The 19,058-nt window shown below is 33.4% G+C and overlaps 2 protein-coding genes and 2 non-coding genes across 9 annotated transcripts in view; 3 read left to right on the top strand and 1 right to left on the bottom strand.

Annotated features, from left to right (window-relative positions):
* mRpL33 (mitochondrial ribosomal protein L33) overlaps positions 1–19,058 on the top strand; it is a 143,029-nt gene that overhangs the window by 46,660 nt on the left and 77,311 nt on the right. The gene's annotated exons all lie outside the window — the stretch shown is intronic.
* LOC664062 (fatty-acid amide hydrolase 2-B) lies at positions 446–4,878 on the bottom strand. 6 transcript variants are annotated; one of them, XM_064356127.1, is made up of 7 exons: positions 4,273–4,516; positions 4,017–4,218; positions 3,740–3,916; positions 3,258–3,692; positions 1,254–1,529; positions 622–1,203; positions 446–576 (listed from the first exon to the last, which is right to left on the bottom strand). In XM_064356127.1, the coding sequence occupies exons 3-7, from the start codon at positions 3,914–3,916 to the stop codon at positions 490–492; spliced, it is 1,557 nt and encodes a 518-aa protein (XP_064212197.1). In that variant the 5' UTR covers positions 4,017–4,218; positions 4,273–4,516; the 3' UTR covers positions 446–489. The 6 variants fall into 6 exon arrangements, with proteins under 6 accessions (XP_064212197.1, XP_008201434.1, XP_975174.1 ...); XM_008203212.3 differs by lacking the exons at positions 4,017–4,218; positions 4,273–4,516 and adding an exon at positions 4,800–4,878; XM_970081.4 differs by lacking the exons at positions 4,017–4,218; positions 4,273–4,516 and adding an exon at positions 4,634–4,785.
* On the top strand, positions 5,464–5,546 carry TRNAL-CAG (transfer RNA leucine (anticodon CAG)). Its single transcript has one exon. It is a non-coding gene; the product is annotated as a tRNA-Leu (tRNA).
* TRNAA-CGC (transfer RNA alanine (anticodon CGC)) lies at positions 13,938–14,009 on the top strand. Its single transcript has one exon. It is a non-coding gene; the product is annotated as a tRNA-Ala (tRNA).

Raw genomic sequence — 19,058 nt, 5'->3', positions numbered from 1 at the left:
GAGTAATGCTACAATGAATGGCAAATTTGCTCAAGTCTTAAATACTTTGTTTTGTTTGGCTTATGCTAATTACGAATTACCAATTCTGGAATAGATTTTGTTCAAAACAGCGGAATCACAGTACAATTTGTCAGTCGTCCTCTAATTGTAGTGTTTGTGCCTCAATTTGAGTTACTTACAAGGCTGCGTAAGTGGTGTATAAAAATGCAAAGGTTAATTATAAAACTACTTTTGATGGACATTTTTCTTTCACCTTGTGCTTATATTTTTCTATTTTTATTTATCAAATCGCAAGAATTTGAATTTCAAGAGAGCTGCATTAAAACGCACCCTAATGTCCGGTTCATTCCTAATAAGCGGAAAATTTCTTTATTCATTACATAATATTTTTTACGAGTCTCTTAATGGTTTCGTGGGTCACCTCTAGCAATGGAAAACAAAATACTTAACAAGATAATTTGTATATTTCAAGTCTTATTCTCTGTACAATTAATTGAATTTCCATCCACCGAAGGCTTTTTCCAACTCTTCTGCCACGGCCAGCGTCAATCTATCACAATTCGGAGCTGCCACGACCTAAAATCCTGCGTAAAAACCCGAAAATTGCTAAAAAAAACTTACTTGTATCCCGATCGGTAATCCGTTTTTATTAAACCCGACTGGACAATTCGTCACTGGGAAGCCCAAAGCGTTAAAAATCGATAAATAGCCCGGATTGAAAATTTTTCGGAGGACGTCGCCATGGTGAGTGGCTTCGCAGGGGCACGTTGGGAGGATCACAACGGCGTTGTCCTTCAAAATCTTGAGAAAGTCGTTACGCAAATCGTCTAGATATTTGTAAATTTTATTCATGATTTTCGGGGGGATTAAGTGGATGTTGCGGCGCAGAAAACCATAGCCGATTGAAGTGAATTCGTGTTTCGATTGGCAAACTAAATACCGGAGTATCTCCAAGTAAACGCCATCGCCTCTGCTGCCCTCAAAAATGTTATCAACGTCTTCGATATTCAACAGTCGCAGATAAGACGCCTCGGTGCAGTGCTTCATTCGTGGAAAATCAACTTTCGTGCAATTTGAATCACAGAGAATGTCGAAATGCGTCCGAACTCTCTCGATAGCGCTGATCACGGCGGAATTGAGTCGATTCGGTAGTGGAGACTTCACTTCTTCCATATAATAGATTTTAATTTTCTTAACATCTACCTGAAACACATTTTCAGTGGCGGAAGCCTGACTCAGAGTCACTCTCGAACCGTTTCGTTTAATTTGAGCAAATTTCGAGCGTCAGGTTCTGCAACAATGTTCAAGAGAATTTTCAAGTCAGAGGCGTATCTTGCCATAGGTCCTATCGTGAAAACTTTGTTCCATTCTTCTTTGTTTTTACAATCGGGGTAATGGCCCTCGGAGGAAACGACGTGAGGGCTAGGCTTGTGCCCCCAGACGCCGCAATAATGCGCTGGTAATCGCAATGAGCCGGCTATGTCAGAGCCCAGGCCTAGGAGAGAGGCCCCACAGCCGATAAGGCTCGCCTGAAAATGGGCATTTTTGCTATTTTTCTGGATAAACTAGAGAGCGTAGAAATTCAAAGGAAATTTTGACCCACCTATCTAAAGCAATGTTAATAAATTACCATTAAAAAACAAGTTTGATGTTATGAAAAAATATTTTGTTTGTTTCAACGTTATTTGCAGCTCCATTACTGGGAATTTTTTGGCGTACTAGAAGAATATTTTTAGCTTAAAATGACGCAATTTTCGAAAAAAGTAGGCGAAAACTATGTCATTTTCGATCTTCTGTGGTAACTGTTCGGTATACTTGAGTAAAAGTTCGCAAGACAAGAGAGTTTTTATCTTTAAAATGTGCTTTGACATTTAAAAAAAAGTTAAAATAATAATTTTTAACTAATTAGGGAATGGTTCAGCGTTTCTGTTTATCTTAAAATAACACAGATTTCGTAGTAATTTTAGCTGATTTTGAGACGTGTTTCAGCCCAATTTCACGAAAAAGATTTTTTTTGTTCTAAGAACGAGTTACACCTTTCTAAAAGGATAAATTATTATATTATTATTATACCTTTATATTATTTGATCTAATTTGGTAATTTTTTGTCAAAATTTCGCAAAATAGTTTCTCGCTTAAAAACAAGATTTTAAGACAAAGGCATAATGACGTTTTTGTCTTTTATATTTGATTTTTTTAAGAACTATGCAAAATAAATGTTTTTTGCTAAAAAAATATGCTAATATACTAAAATAAAAGTGAGCTTTTAGCTTAACAATGTTTTTCGGTATTTGTAAATCGCAAGAGTAATAATTTTGAACTAATTATTATGGAGTCGTTCACCATTTATAGAACAATATTTTACAAAAAAAGTAATTGTATTTCACTTAAGCTTAATCTATCTAAACAAAATACCGTCATTTTTGATCTGTACTTCAAAATTTTCGACGTATTAGCAAGAAATTTAGCAAAACAAATGAGTTTTTAGATCAGAATACCCTGATTTTTTAAGTAGTTTGATGATTTTTCGGTATTTTTGACGCAATTTTGTGAAAAGTAAGTCTGTCGTTTTAGAAAAACGAGTTCTGCCCACTCTAACTCTAAACAAGCCAAAAAAACATCAATTTCCAATTTAAGTGGTCATTTTTTGACGAAATTTCGCAAACTATAAGTTATTTTTCATTTAGAAACAAGAAAATGTCAACAAAAAACAGTATCATTTTGAACTGAAAAACTTGCGAAAGTGTTCGGAAAAGGCAAAAATAATATAATTTGTGATATTCTGTGGTAGCTTTTCCATCTTAGCAAAATTTAATTTAAAAATATTGTTCAGGTATTTGAAAAACAACAGTAATTCTGAATTAGGTAATTACGATTATACGATTGTTTATCATTTCGATGCCATTTTCACAGAAAATAGTTTATTACTTACAAAGGAGCAAAATCTAGGGAATCATCAAAATAACGTAATTTTCGAAGTAATTAATTATTATACGATTCTTTGGCTTGAGATTTTAACGTCCTTTTATAATGAATGAGCTCAAAAAAAAAGATTAAATCACTCAAAATTGGGTAAAAAACGTTACTTTGGATTTAATTTGGAACTCATTATTGTTTTTGAGAATAATGAGTGTACATAGCTTTATAAAAAGCATAAATAATGCATAAAATAATAGGTTGTACTCCTAGCACGTAAGTAGTAGTGTGGTTGATAACCAGAAATACGCCTTGTGCATTTCTGGTCGCCTAACTCTTACTTCTCCTCCGGAGGAGCCTCCGCAGGTCCTGCCGCTGTTGTAAGGGTTTGCCGTCCTCCCGATCCTCTTATTTTTGGTCTCCCAGTTCATGCAAAGCTCCGGAACGTTAGATGTGAGCAGAGGTATAGCCCCCGCTCCTTTGACGTGCCTAACAGGGATTGCATCGATTGGCGCTACCACATTATGATCGACTCTCCCTGCACTATGTATCATTCCTGCAACAGCGATGCTCCCCTTAATACTGATCGGGACGCCTAGCAGGGGAAATTTTTCTTCCAACTGCTCCTCGCTGAGATCGGTCTCTTGCAGCAATTTATCGACTTGCTTCGCCTCTTGGAGCGCTCTTTCGAATCGAGCTTCCAGAACGGCGTTGATGATAGGGTTGACTTCTTCGATTCGGGCGATGTAAGCTTTGACAACTTCCGTGCTGGGGATCTTCAAGATTGATTTTTAAGGCTTGAAACTGGGTTGGGGGGATTCACCTGTTTTTTGCGGATGCGTTTGGCTAATTCCGTTGCCGGCAAAAGGAGGAGTTTGTTGGTGATTGGGGGGCATTTTCGCGGCTTTTTGAACAGGCGGATGAGGAAAAGCGGGGCGTAGATTACCTCGAGGAACGCTTTAACGGTCCATATCACTAGTTTCACAGACGTTGGATACATCTGAAAAATTCTTTCGATTGGTGGTTCACCTTGTGAGCAGTTGTTTTTAAAAAGTTTTTTCCTTTATTCAGCGACGGAATCTTTCGCGATACTTTTTTACCTGGAAGTATTTTAAAACTACTTTAAATCTAGTTTGACTTGTTGGCTGTCTTAAATAAGAATAAAACCACCTTTAGTGCACAAACATTATATATTTGCAAATCTTGTAATTATAAGCAGATTATTTCGTATTTCATTAGGTACACGAGCGTGCATCCATAAACCAAAATTATAATCACAGTACTTAAATAATTAAGTGTGGCCTAGGAATATCTTAACTATTATTTTACATAATTACTTGCTAATTTATTACTTACAATTTATTTTTTAGTTGAAACCATATACACTGAGCATTCAGAGTAAGGACCGGACTTAAAATAAACTGTCACGCTTTTAGATTAAAACAGTTCAAACTTATCGGTAAATAACCACCACCTGTAAACTAAGTCAGACATGCGCGCTTCAGTGTTTATATCTCTTCGCCAACCGAATTTGTTAATAATTTCGGGTCGAAGTCTGTCGCATATAAACTATGTAAAAAGATAAAACCCATTCGAGCACTGTTTGCGATAACTGAATTGTTTCGTAGCAATTTGTAGTGATAAAAATGATAAAACCAAAACTAGTTCACCATAAAAGATAATTTTTGGCTACTTTGAAAGTGAAATTAAGACTTACTTTTTGGATCACCGTGACCTCCATTGATGATTTCTTAATCGTCTTATACTGTAGTAATTTAAAGCTAACCTTGACGAACACAAATTCTTAAGAGTTCAGTTCGTTATAAGTAAACAATGCAATGGCAAAGTACCTAGTTTCTACTCGTACAGTTATTCCTACTTACGATTTGCACTTTCTTTAACAGAGTAGCAACTATACTGTATGTATAAGGATGTCGTATTGATTATTTTTCCACAAGGTCATAAAGTAATTGGATTAAATTTTGGATTACAATATTATATTAAAATATAAGTTTCTGGAGGTATTTGAGGCCCGAGGCGCCGAATGTTCAAAAAGACAAGTGCTTAAAGAAAATTCGGTTCATTTTTCAAAAAATTCACAAACAGGTCGAATTTTTTTATCAATGATATAAATTTTAAAAATAAATTGAAAAAATAATTAAAAACAAGAAGTACATAAATTTCAGCCAAAAATACAAAAGTACAAACAATATTGAAAATTTTACATTAACGGCTTTATCGTCCTGCTTTTGTCTTATTTTATGAGGTGATCGTTTATTTTTTTGCATTTTTGTATTTGCGTCGCTGTACACATTTGCTTTTGTTTGTTACAAGAAAATAATAATTTATGAAGTTCATATTTTTGCTCCAATTGTTTGCAAATGTAGAAGTGTCACGTTTGTTATTGTGAAAAGAATGCGCTTTTGATTTGGGAATAGTGAAAAAATATAAACAAAGATATTTGTTATTCAAAATAAAAATACAATTATTAAATTTATTTAAGTACATATTTTGTTTTTATTACACATTGGCAAAAACTCCGTTAATGTCAGGATGGCCGAGCGGTCTAAGGCGCTGCGTTCAGGTCGCAGTCCACTCTGTGGGCGTGGGTTCGAATCCCACTTCTGACAATCACTTTTTTTTCAATTTTTGTCAAATTTTTTGCAAAGCGGGAACACTACACGTGTACAACGCACTTACCATAAATTGTACCATAAATTAATTCGGAAAAATGTGCAAATAGTGAATAAATATTTCTTTTATTGTTTTTGGTCATAAAACTTGCATTTAAATCGCTAATTGCCGGTAATTAGAACAATAATTGTCACTCTTTGCCCCCGCCCGTAATTGGTGAGGGAAAAACACCTCAGTTTCTATTTAAGACGCCACAAAATAAAGTTCACTCCCTATCCAATTCCATTATCTTCTCCCCGGCTGCTAGTAGCAATATTCTTCGTGTGGAAGGAAGGGACTCATCCTACAGGATATGTCGAGTTGCCATGACGCAGACTCTCGCTAACCTCTCGTGCTCCCCAGGGATAACACCGAGGCGGCGCCAACGGTAACAGGACTACAGAAACGTACGTGCAAAACGTGACGCTTTCCCGAATTGTTTTGCCACAGAATCTCGACGTTACGTGGGAAACAAACAGGATAACCCACATACAGCACATCCTTGGAGTGAATTAGATGGAGCGACGTAGGCGGACTTTTATTAAATAAGCCAGACTAGGTCAAATTAAACACTTTTACGCGTTGATTAATCAACCCGAAATAAACGGGTCGGCGTCTGGCGGCCTCTGGGATTATCAGTTATCAATTAGCCCGTCTAGACGTTAACAAAAAAAAAAGTTCTTAAGGCGCGAGTTTGGGAATAAGTTGCCGAGAGATGGCGTTCGCGCAACTTTGTTATTTATCATTCTTCCACTGCTCTAGTGCTTGCAACCCATTTGAACTAATAAATAAATAACGGAGTTAAATTTTGCAAAAACATTATTATACTAGATTAAGTTTTTAAAGCCTACTTCTTGAGAATTCGAGTGCGAAATATTTATCATTGCGTAGGCAAATAAGCAAGGAACGTTGGCAGTAACATCTTCGTATAATATAAACTAGATAGCTGCGGTAATAAATACGGCGAACTCAATTTTCCGTGAGTGCAGAGTGAATGTAGGTGGGGGAGTGGTGATGTATCGCTCCGGAGTTCAACTCCCGCACCCTATCCGGAATCCCAGACTTCAGTTTTGCTTTATACACCATCTGGCGTTGCCCGAAACCACTTTCGGAGAACAGGAGCTTACGAATCTGAATAGAGCAGCGAAAAGTAAAGGGGATCGCTCCTCGAAATAAGATCTATAGCTAATTGGAGCGTTCACACTGTTTGCTTTTCGCAGCTTTATCTGACGCCGCTTGCAGATGTATTGTTGGCTGCATATCAACTCTCTCACTTTAATTTATCTACAGTAGAACTTTTTACAAAGACCACTTACCCCATTTTAATTTGATTTTTGATGAATAAAAAACTAAACAACTTTTTCATTTCTTTAGTTTATTTGCTAAATTATACTCATTGTAACCAACATTCTGTTGTGCGAAACAGAAATAGATTATTTTTTACAGGTTATAATTTTATACTTGCCACAGGTACTTATTTTTTGCTTTATTTATATATTTTTTTGCGTGATAAATGCGAATTTATAGTAAGTTTTGTAAATGGCTTTTTTGTCGTTTTAATTATTACTTTTATGTTCAAGCGAAAGGTCAAAAGTGGGTGATTTTTTTTTTGCAAAATCCAAATTTGAATTTTTTTGCTTTTCTCTATGAAATGAAAAATTTCAAACGTTCAATTAACGTTCAGTTGGGCGTTTAATCTTTAAAATAACAATGAAAATAAGTTTCAAATTTGTATCCAGCGGACATTTTTTTCTATGGGTTTTATGCAGTGCATTTTTGTTTGAAAGCATTAAAATATATTAATTTTTAAGCACTCTAATAATTTTATTTTTAACAATGAATTGAAATGTTCTTGACTTTCAACCTCTATTAGCTAGCGTTGCATTGACCTTTGGAACAATTTTAGAACAAATAATTCTTTTATACTTATGAGTTTGTTGTCACATTCTTATCAAAATCCTGCATTACTTTAAAAGAAATGGTTTTCGAGTATATGAAGAAGAAACCTTTAAAAATTTAAAAACTGTTTCAAACTTGACTCAATAACATTTTACTTACTTTACGGTCGTATTACCGGAAAACACTTTTTTGCGTTCAGTGACAATAAATGTTGGCTTTTTGAGTCATTGTTAGTAGTTACAGAAAAAATCACTCATAAAGATAAAATAGGCGAATTTACAGTAACCCAAAACGAAAATGACGCGTCCCTAAACAAACGCCTACCGTGCATTTTCGAATCAGGTACTGATTTATTTTACAATATCAAAAAACTTTTAAAACCAACAAATTATATCAAAATTGTCAGAATAAACAAAATGAAATAAGTATCTGTCTTTTGCTGTATTTGTTTATTATACGATAAATTGATAATTAAATTTTCAAACAACATTTTTTTTTGTTTTTTGCCAGTGTTGCATGAATGAGTATTTGTCTGTTGTTTTTTTCGTAAAAGATTACTATAACAGCAAGTTTTAATTTTTGCTGTAAACTGAAGAAATAGTTAGTGAGTGTTTTACCAGTGGATATCCCAAAAACTGTTACAGACAAATTAAAAACACCCTTTTGTAGCAAATTTTGTTTACTTTAATTTGATGGTTCCAAATTTGAATATAGCATGCACTGTTTTAGAGATATAAATGAAAAACCTGTTAGTTCATTATACCACTTACTCGGCGCATCCACCAAATTTGTCATTTGTCCCAGCCTTTAAAAAAAATAAGTTTTGGGAAAAAGAAAACATTGTTTGATTTACTTACTGTTAGTTCATTATACTACTTGGCGCATCCACCAAATTTGTTATTTGTTCCAAACATTAAAAAACACTAAGTTTAGGAAAAAAGAAAACATTGTTTGATTTGCTTACTGTTAGTTCATTATACTACTTACTCGGCGCATCGACCAAATTTGTCATTTGTCCCAGCCATTAAAAAAATAAGTTTTGGAAAAAAGAAAACATTGTTTGATTTGCTTACTGTTAGTTCATTATACTACTTACTCGGCGCATCCACCAAATTTGTCATTTGTTCCAAACATTAAAAAATAATAAGTTTAGGGAAAAAAGAAAACATTGTTTGATTTGCTTACTGTTAGTTCATTATACTACTTACTTGGCGCATCCACCAAATTTGTCATTTGTCCCAACCATTAAAAAACAATATGTTTTGGGAAAAAAGAAAACATTGTTTGATTTGCTTACTGTTAGTTCATTATACTACTTACTCGGCGCATCCACCAAATTTGTCATTTGTCCCAACCATTAAAAAAAATAAGTTTTGGGAAAAAGAAAACATTGTTTGATTTATTTACTTACTGTTAGTTCATTATACTACTTGGCGCATCCACCAAATTTGTCGTTTGTTCCAAACATTAAAAAACAATAAGTTTAGGAAAAAAGAAAACATTGTTTGATTTGCTTACTGTTAGTTCATTATACTACTTACTCGGCGCATCCACCAAATTTGTACATTTGTTCCAAACATTAAAAAACAATATGTTTAGGGAAAAAAGAAAACATTGTTTGATTTGCTTGCTGTTAGTTCATTATACTACTTACTCGGCGCATCCACCAAATTTGTCATTTGTCCGAACCATTAAAAAAAATAAGTTTTGGGAAAAAGAAAACATTGTTTGATTTATTTACTTACTGTTAGTTCATTATACTACTTGGCGCATCCACCAAATTTGTTATTTGTTCCAAACGTTAAAAAACACTAAGTTTAGGAAAAAAGAAAACATTGTTTGATTTGCTTACTGTTAGTTCATTATACTACTTACTCGGCGCATCGACCAAATTTGTCATTTGTCCCAGCCATTAAAAAAATAAGTTTTGAAAAAAAGAAAACATTGTTTGATTTGCTTACTGTTAGTTCATTATACTACTTACTCGGCGCATCAACCAAATTTGTCATTTGTCCCAACCATTAAAAAACAATAAGTTTTGGGGAAAAAGAAAACATTGTTTGATTTACTTACTGTTAGTTCATTATAATACTTACTCGGCGCATCCACTAAATTTGTTATTTGTCCCAACCATTAAAAAAATAAGTTTTGGGAAAAGAAAACATTGTTTGATTTACTTACTGTTATTTCATTATACTACTTACTCGGCGCATCCACCAAATTTGTCATTTGTCTCAACCATTAAAAAAAATAAGTTTTGGGAAAAAGAAAACATTGTTTGATTTACTTACTGTTAGTTCATTATACTACTTACTCGGCGCATCCACCAAATTTGTCATTTGTTCCAAACATTAAAAAATAATAAGTTTAGGGAAAAAAGAAAACATTGTTTGATTTGCTTACTGTTAGTTCATTATACTACTTACTCGGCGCATCGACCAAATTTGTCATTTGTCCCAGCCATTAAAAAAATAAGTTTTGAAAAAAAGAAAACATTGTTTGATTTGCTTACTGTTAGTTCATTATACTACTTACTCGGCGCATCAACCAAATTTGTCATTTGTCCCAACCATTAAAAAACAATAAGTTTTGGGGAAAAAGAAAACATTGTTTGATTTACTTACTGTTAGTTCATTATAATACTTACTCGGCGCATCCACTAAATTTGTTATTTGTCCCAACCATTAAAAAAATAAGTTTTGGGAAAAGAAAACATTGTTTGATTTACTTACTGTTATTTCATTATACTACTTACTCGGCGCATCCACCAAATTTGTCATTTGTCTCAACCATTAAAAAAAATAAGTTTTGGGAAAAAGAAAACATTGTTTGATTTACTTACTGTTAGTTCATTATACTACTTACTCGGCGCATCCACCAAATTTGTCATTTGTTCCAAACATTAAAAAATAATAAGTTTAGGGAAAAAAGAAAACATTGTTTGATTTGCTTACTGTTAGTTCATTATACTACTTACTCGGCGCATCCACCAAATTTGTCATTTGTCCCAACCATTTAAAAAAATAAGTTTAGGGAACAAAGGAAGCATTGTTTGATTTGCTTACTGTTAGTTTATTATACTACTTACTCGGCGCATCCACCAAATTTGTCATTTGTCCCAACCATTAAAAAACAATAAGTTTTGGGAAAAAAGAAAACATTGTTTGATTTACCTTTTAATTGCTATCTATGGCAGCAAATTAATTTTATTTTTTTTATTTTCTTGGTGTTTTAAAGGGGTTTCTTTGCCGAAAATTCGGTGTATTACGCGCGCTTTTTGAATGATTTCGACCACGTTTATTTTTTTCGTATCAAATATTTTCACACTCGGTGGTGCTTTTGCATTTTAAATTACAGAGTGTTAGAATAGGAATTTTATTTTTATTTTGTACATCTTTGTTGAGATTTTCTTTGGCCGCCTTTGTCGCAGTTGCTGCCGCAGCTAAGAGAGCAACTCTGCGCTCCAATAAATGCAGCTTCTACAAACAGTAATAATCCGGTGCGACATGAGAAGTGTGTCGGAATCCAACAAGTCGTGGCGCCGCGACGCTGTGGGCGGTCAACTCTTAGGCGCCTCTCTCCTTCTCTCCCTTGGAGTTTTCCACACTCCTCGCCATGGGTCGATATCACTGCCAAACCTGGCACTTTGCTAGCTTTTGTTGTTGTTTATCCAGATAATGTGTTGGTTTTTCTCCAAGAAATAGCGACTCTACCTTTAATAAAGAAATCGCGAACCCGCGCCTATTCATTGTCGAATCGGTACATATGGAGGCGGATTTCCCGACTTTCCATTATTTAATATTTTACGACGTCTAAATCGGGATTCGCGCCGTTATGTACTTGGAACTAGGTAGAAATGATATTCATGTCGTATAATTTCGCAATTCAATGTCAAATGATGAGTTCCGTCATAGCTTTATTATGCGTGCTCGTTTTTATCACATCATTCTTCTTGCCCTCTCATCTGCTGTCATTGGAGGCGCCATCTCGAGCCGCGTAAGCGCACCAGTTCGTAAGGGCTTCCATGGGACGCCCTGTATATAGCAACTAAGTTTAAATTATGGCGACATCGTATAGTTTGCATTGCTTGCCACTGCAGACAGATTGATAAATGGGGTATGTTCTACTACGCTGTCAACTGAAATTCGAAGCAAATTACAACGAAGACGTAATTAATTTCGCTTTATTATATTGTGTACACGACACAATGCTACATCTCATATCAAACCTATGCATCGAGTCGGAATTCAACTTGGGGCAAAAATGTTACTAAATCGGCCGGTTTTCAGTAATTAAAGTTAATATCTAAAGTAGATCGTCACGTCTCTCTAAGAAAGCAAATAAACGTCAGGATTGTGGAAGGGTGATAGGTATTCCCCTCTTTAGTTTACTTCGCTGTCTGGAGGAGCTGGAAAAGCTGGTGCGTAAATGGAAACAAAAGGAAAAGTGAAAATGAGATTAAGGTTCATTTCGTTGCTTTGATTTTCGAATAATGAAATTAGACGAGTCGGTATTCAAATTTAAACGGTGACGATTTAATTGAGATTTTTGAAAAAAAAGTTCTCACTATATATCATTATTTTTTTGGTCGGTAAATTAAACTGTTTAATTAATTTACATATATACTATGTAGTTTAGGTTCAATAACTTTGTTACTGGTAATTTTCTTCAAAAATATTTAAACGGACTAACGTTATATTTATAAATGTTACATTTTGACACCAGGGGCGGATCCAGAAATTAATTGGGGGGGGGACTTCCAAGAATTTTTACAATGGTGACTGTTAGGCTATAAATAAAACTTTTACTGCCGGTGTTTTAAAATATTTTAATAAATTTGTGCGAATATTTTTTCCCAAAAAAATTTACAATGCAAATGTATATAAATATATTTTAAATAAAACACTATATTTTGTGCATTTTTGGACGTGGAGAGCATAAAATTCACATTATTGTTATTTTAATGTTTCAAAATAAGCCAAAAAGATTCGCCTTTTATAAAATAAGACTAAAACAAAAAGATAAAACCTTTTATTAAATTATTAAACTAAATTATAAATACACTTTCTGCCTTTTTTACTTTATTTTTTTCTTTGCGATTGTTTAAAATTTATTATTCTATTTTTTAAGATGTCAAAATGTAGCATTTACAAAAATAAAATCGACTTGTTCGAGGATTTTTTATAAAAAATCACCCATTACAAAAATATAAATTTCTTGTGTTACTTTAAACTCATTCCATACATAGTTTTAATTTTAATGATTTTTACTAGAAGATTTTGGTAAGTTTGTGGAATAATTGGATTTCATTGACAAGAACAACACATTTTTTTTTAATAAAAAAAACTACAAAACAAATTACAACTTTCTTTTATTACTTGTCGATACAATTTTTTATTAAGTTCATAATAACAATTTATCCGCCCTTGATATCACAAATTTTAAATGACAATAATCGTCAATTAAGTGAAAAATTGAAAACAAAAAGGTCAAGACATTTATTGATAATTTTTCTCAAAGGGTTTTATCTTTCTGTTTCATACGTTATTATTAAAAGGTAATTGTTTTTAATTTTTTGTTTTTGTTTTTATATTTCAAGTGTTAAAAAATTAAATACAAAAAACAATTATCCCTTGTAAAATAAACACAGAAAAAGCCTTATTAAGTTTTTTATTTTATTTATGTTTAAACTTTTATTAACAGTAGCAACACCTAATTAAAAATGAAGTTACTTCTGAAAAACCAGTGACGTCATAAACGTTAGTATGGTGTCAAAAAGTAGCATTTGCAAAAATAAAATCGACCGGTTCTAGGATTTTTTTGGAAAATGACGAATAACAAACATGAATTTTCTGTGTTAGCTACTTTTGCTTAAGCTTGTATTTTTTTTAACAAGTATTTTGATATGTAAATAATAGTTACTATGTAGTACGAGATTGCTATGGCTATGGGGTTTACTTTCCGCACTAGTGGGGTAAAACACTACTTACTTTGCAATACATAATACTTTTTTGAGTTTTATAAAGTTCAATTTTTTGTAATGATAATAGGTAATAATATGTTTTTAGATACTTTATTGTTTGGAATAATTATTGGCCTTAAAACATAGGGGATAAAATAGGAATTAATTAAAATTCAAACCTTCAAAATTCTTACGTAAATAAAACCTAAATTCCAATAAAGTTTAAAGCACTATAACTAAATTAGAGGTAATTATTATATTGGTTTCAAATAATTATGTAATAATAAATATGCAACCTTTTCTACACAAGTGAGGAGACGTCACCTATAATAAACATCGTAATAATCAATAATTTGTACCATAGAGAAAATTTTAAGAAATTGCAAATATCCTTCACTGTTTTAAACTAAATTGTTTAAATTATTGTTAAAAATAATTTTAATAATTATACAGGATTAAATACAGTATGAAGAGAAAATGTAGTATCGGGGGTGTAACTCAGTGGTAGAGTGTCTGCTTCGCATGCTGAAAGTCCTGGGTTCAAATCCCAGCTCCTCCAACTCCTTTTTTTTTTCCCCAATTAACCTAAAAAACTTGATTTTTTTACAATTATCCCCCTTATTGTTTATTCTCAAGTTTCCCTTTAGACAGTCCCGAAGCTTAAAATAGTTTTGGGCTCGTAATATTCGCTTCGTGAAATAAGTCGATTCGAAGCATGTCAAGTAGTGTTGATTGGTTTGATTTGCGGCGGCGTGGGGTTAACATAAGGGTGACACTCGTCACACTCGCGATTGCCCTGATCCTGCGATATTATCTGTCGGCTGAGGCCGAATTCGTCCGAAAAGCGTATTGATTCGGTCGCAAATGAAGAACTAGCGGTGGGGATGTGATGCAACAGTGATGCAATATGTAAGGGCGCACCGGTTAAAGCGAACCTAACCGATGGGAGGGGATGCGAGCAATTCGAGGGGAACTAATGCGGTTCATACGTACTTTGATCACAGGTTAAACTGCGAAGGAAGCGCCGGACAAAGACGGATAAACAAGTGGAAGGGGATAAAAATAAGAATAGTATCACGGTCGAGTAGAGAGGCGAGAGTTTGCGGCGGGTGGGAGCGAGACAGGGGATGGGATGAGAGGTGGCAACGTCGCAAACAGACAAGGATCAGTGCCACTGTAAGTTATATGCAGTCTTTATGTATGCATTTGCAAACGAGATGTTTATACACCGCGTCAAGTTAAGAAGAGGAAGGAAGAGGAGAGCTTCTCGCTCGCTCGCTCACTCGCTCCCACTCTAATTTGCTCGTATGCTCTTTTATCTGACGCGATTTTCAACTATTAACAAGATAAGGGGGTGAAGAAAGGGCGAAGATTGAGTTACTTTTGAAGATATTGTTTATATTTATTTGTTTACTCGCTTGCTGCTGATTCATGACTTGGATATGATCATTAATCATTACAACAGTGCGGCGTCGGATATGCTCAAGAGCAAAATAATAAATATTTGACATTGAAATAAATTTCTACTTTCACTAGCGGTGCTTCCTTATGACTGAATTATGTACTCGGCCGGATCTAACCAGGACTCAAGAGTAGTTTTCCGAATCTTGGGATAAAAGTTTTCAATTTCAACCTCAAGGAATGTCATTAAGGATAATTTCTCGAAACAATCTCCTAATTAATACTAAAAAAATCTACCTAACTCAGTCTGCTATTTTTTTCAAATAAGTCTATTTTTTGCGTCTAATTGATTTTAATCTATTTTTTTTTTCGAAAATACGTAGTCATTATGCTTATGACCTTATTTCACTTTACAAAAAAAAGAATAGATTTGTTGAATTTTTTGCCAAGTAGATACACAATGTTTTTACAAAAAGCACTAACAATGAATTCTTGTGGTGAAGTTTTATTTTCAAACTTGTCTGAAGCGACAAGAGCTAGGACCTCTAAGAATGTGAAAACCGCAATTTGAGTCAATTTTGAATTCCAGGCCATGTCGATCATTTCAAAATTTTGATCAAATGGCGCCGATAACTCTGGGATTGATGATTGTACGAAAGCAATTCAGGAAAAAATCCACTTAGTTTAGGTTGCCACCTTTTCAAACCATTTCACCCAGAGATCTGAGAACCCTAATTTAATAATTAAAAACTGAAAAGAATAGCACCATATTCTAACACAAAAAAATCTATTGCTACAGTGCTATTATTATACCTGCTACGAAATGGTAAAAAAATTATAATTTCTGGCCATTTTACACAATAAAACATTGAACAGACTTGCTGTTATTTATTTACACTACTTTACATTAAGTTTTCGTACGTCTTTGTTGATTTTTTCAAAAATTGTTCTCTTTTAATTTCATACTTTTACAAAAGTTTTGTGAGCTTGTGACTAAAACAGCTATTTTTTTTTGAAAAATTGACTTATTTTTGGCGATTATAAATGTCAAGCTCATAATCGGAATTTGTTAGTAGTAGAATATATAAATTTTAAGAAAGAAAATAATTTGAACGTAATGTCTTCGAAACTTTTTTTTATTTTGTCTTCTTTTTTTTAGTTTTTTTTGCTTTATATTTTTGTTTTTTTTCTTTATTTACTAAACTGGTAGTTTAGAAAATGGAAATCGGTAAGTAAATTGATTAATAATATTACTTTTTTATCTTTATAATTTTTGCTGTCCCGTCCGTTATCGCAAACATGAAATGTTCTTATTTCTTACGTTGTTAAACAAAACCAAAAATTTCCACTGCATGTACAGTTCTAACCCGTCTGCATAAATTTTTTAGAACTATTTTCACATACAAGGATTTTTTGTCCCGTCCGTCATGTGGAAACAAAAAGTGAAGTCAGAAGTCACTTATTCTTTGGTTTTGTGGTTTCAAAAGTTTCAAAAGGTTCCACCTTTTACTTTTTTTTACAAAAATAGTTGTTGGAATTAGTGTCTTTTAAATTACAGAATTTTATAACGATTTTTCAAAGATAAAAATGTCTTTTTTGGGTCTCCTCTGTCATCAATTCATATTTCTTCTTTCTGCTCGTGTTTAAAACTTTAAAAATGTGGTTCTAATTCTAAGTTGCAAACAATTTGACTGATACTAATAGGTTCCTATAAAGAAAAATTCACTTCGATTCATACTGTTCGCAAAAACTCAATTTTTTTCTCAAATTATTGTAATACATAAAGTAAGTGACACAAAATTTTGTCTCTGGACTAACAAAAAATTCTGTCATTTTTCTTTGGTTTCATAGCTAAACTTATAGTGTACAATTCTCTGTGATTATTATATTATTAATATTATTATTATTAGTTCCTTCGCAAATGCAACAATAGAGGCTACAATACAATAGTTGAATGCCAATTTTTTAACGCATTTTACTAAAAATACTTATTATGAAAACTTGCGAACCACTGTCTGTTCGAGAGCGGAAACGGAAACACCTACAGTTTTTATACTTTTAAAAGTATCTAATACCCAAATAAAAAAACATAAACAAACTCGACCAACGAAACGAACATCTTGTGTTTGCACCTAAATTTAAAATTAACCGCTTTTAAAAATTTTTATTTGAATGAAAAATCCTGAATTTGGCGCTCGCTCTCTCCACGATCCTTTCTCCGTCCTCAAAAATCCCAGATCGTGTCCTGTGGGAGTTCCGCCCAAGGGTGTACAATTACGGCGTTATTTATCGTTATTACCCAATTAGAATTCCAATCCACAGTCGAGGTTTATGAAAGGTAGACAGATACCAGTGCAAGGTGGCGAAATGCACGTATTCGAAGCATTTATTAATACCTTTGCCTGATCGCGCATTGCGACACATTGGCCGCGCGCCCATGCAAATTTACTCCGATTCCCTGCACGATTTCCTTCACCACATCACACTCGCTCCGTTTCCAACCGAGGAAAACCTCCCACGAGGAGACGCAAACGACGTGAAGACACCGCCAACGGAACGCATTCTGTAAAACGCTCCAGTTCACGCCTTCGCGTTTCATCAGGCCCGCGTTTGAGTTCTTTACTCTGTGATTGCTTGGGATGCGCTGTCATTAAAATATTACTTTCAGACTTGGGAATGGAGACAGGGACGGCCAGACGGGCTTTAATAAAGCGCTTTTTGTCACCGGATCGTGTTTTTTATAATTGGGATGAAGTATAAATAGTAAACAAATTTTGAAAAATTGGGCTTGGCCAGGGAATTGTGATGGATAGAGACCGGACTTAGGAAACTTTCCAGGCAATTTTTAAGGGCTTTTCTTATTAAAAATCGAAATAAATTTGTCTTGTTAAAATGAGAATATTAAACACCCTTTTTTTATTTCTCCCAAATTCCTAAATTGATTTGTTGTATCCTAAATGAGTTTTAAACATCCCACAGTTGTGTTTAAGCCTCCTAATTCAAAATAAGATACGTTTCTCAATTTTTTTATTAGTACGTGTATTTATATTACAAATACACCAGATAATACTGGAAGCCTGACATAATTAGAAACAAAAGATTTTTCTAGAATTTCAGCGTTTAAGTTTTTTAATTTCTCCATAGTTTTTATTTCATATTTTGTTTCTCGATTTTTCAATTTTTAATGGTTTTACTAAATAACTTAATATTGCAGTTTCATAGGTTCTTAATTATAATTCTTTCAGTCACTTAGATCTACAGAATTTTAATCTTGCTGTTTATTAGTTTTTTGTATTTCAGATTTTAAGTTTTTTAGCTTTTAAGTCTCTTAGTTTTTCATTCAGAATCTAATGTTTCAAACTAAGCAGAAGCGACAGAATCTTAGGCGAAATCCCATTCTATAAAAAACCGGCCCTAAACCGGTTCTCATTTGTCCCAGGAATGAGTAATTGACCAATAAAAAAATATCGGTCAAACCATCTGGAATTCCATTGTTTTCTAAGAAAATTTTAAGTTTTATTTTACACTTGCGGTTAAAAATCGGGGATAAGTTGTTGATCGGTTTGTTTTTGATAAAGATTGATTCTCGCAATTAGTTTATGTTTAAACTCAAACATTTTTATATCTTTTTAGTCATTAAAGTGAGCATTTGAAACATAAGTTATGTTTTTATATAGACAATTTAATAATCTTTAAGAAGCAAACAAGAAACTGGATGTTCCCATTTATTTTTTTAAAATATTGATAAGGCAGAAGTGCCTAATTTTAGTACTAGTATGTATTTCCATTCAGTGAGTTCATTTTCTAAGTTGAGATGAATTCTTATTAATTTTACAACAGCAAATTTAAAACAATATTTAGGTTTAACAGTTAGTCAACTTCTTTATTTATTTTTTGTGTAATAGTTGATTTTAAGTTTTTGACGAAACGTAGTTCGTGTTGTGTGTTTGTTCCTGTAATAGAAATTAATAAAAAATGTATCTACCTGGTTTTAATTACTAATTTCTGTTTTTGTGCAACCTTTCTTTACACCTAACTGAGGTTTTAACTTCATAAAAATCCGGTCTCTAGTGATGAAATAAGGTGGGACTTGTTGGCTGTCACTTGCAGAGCTAGGGGATAAAAATTTGTCTTCATCTTTTGAATCAGGTTTCGTTTTCATAATTGTCACCGGTTTGGCGCTTTCAAACAAACAAAAAACAAACAT

The sequence above is a fragment of the Tribolium castaneum genome, chromosome 4 (genome assembly GCF_031307605.1).
Source record: "Tribolium castaneum strain GA2 chromosome 4, icTriCast1.1, whole genome shotgun sequence".
Lineage (NCBI taxonomy): Eukaryota > Metazoa > Arthropoda > Insecta > Coleoptera > Tenebrionidae > Tribolium > Tribolium castaneum.
Note: the sequence above shows the minus strand (reverse complement) of the source record. Positions and strands in the feature narration are given on the sequence as shown.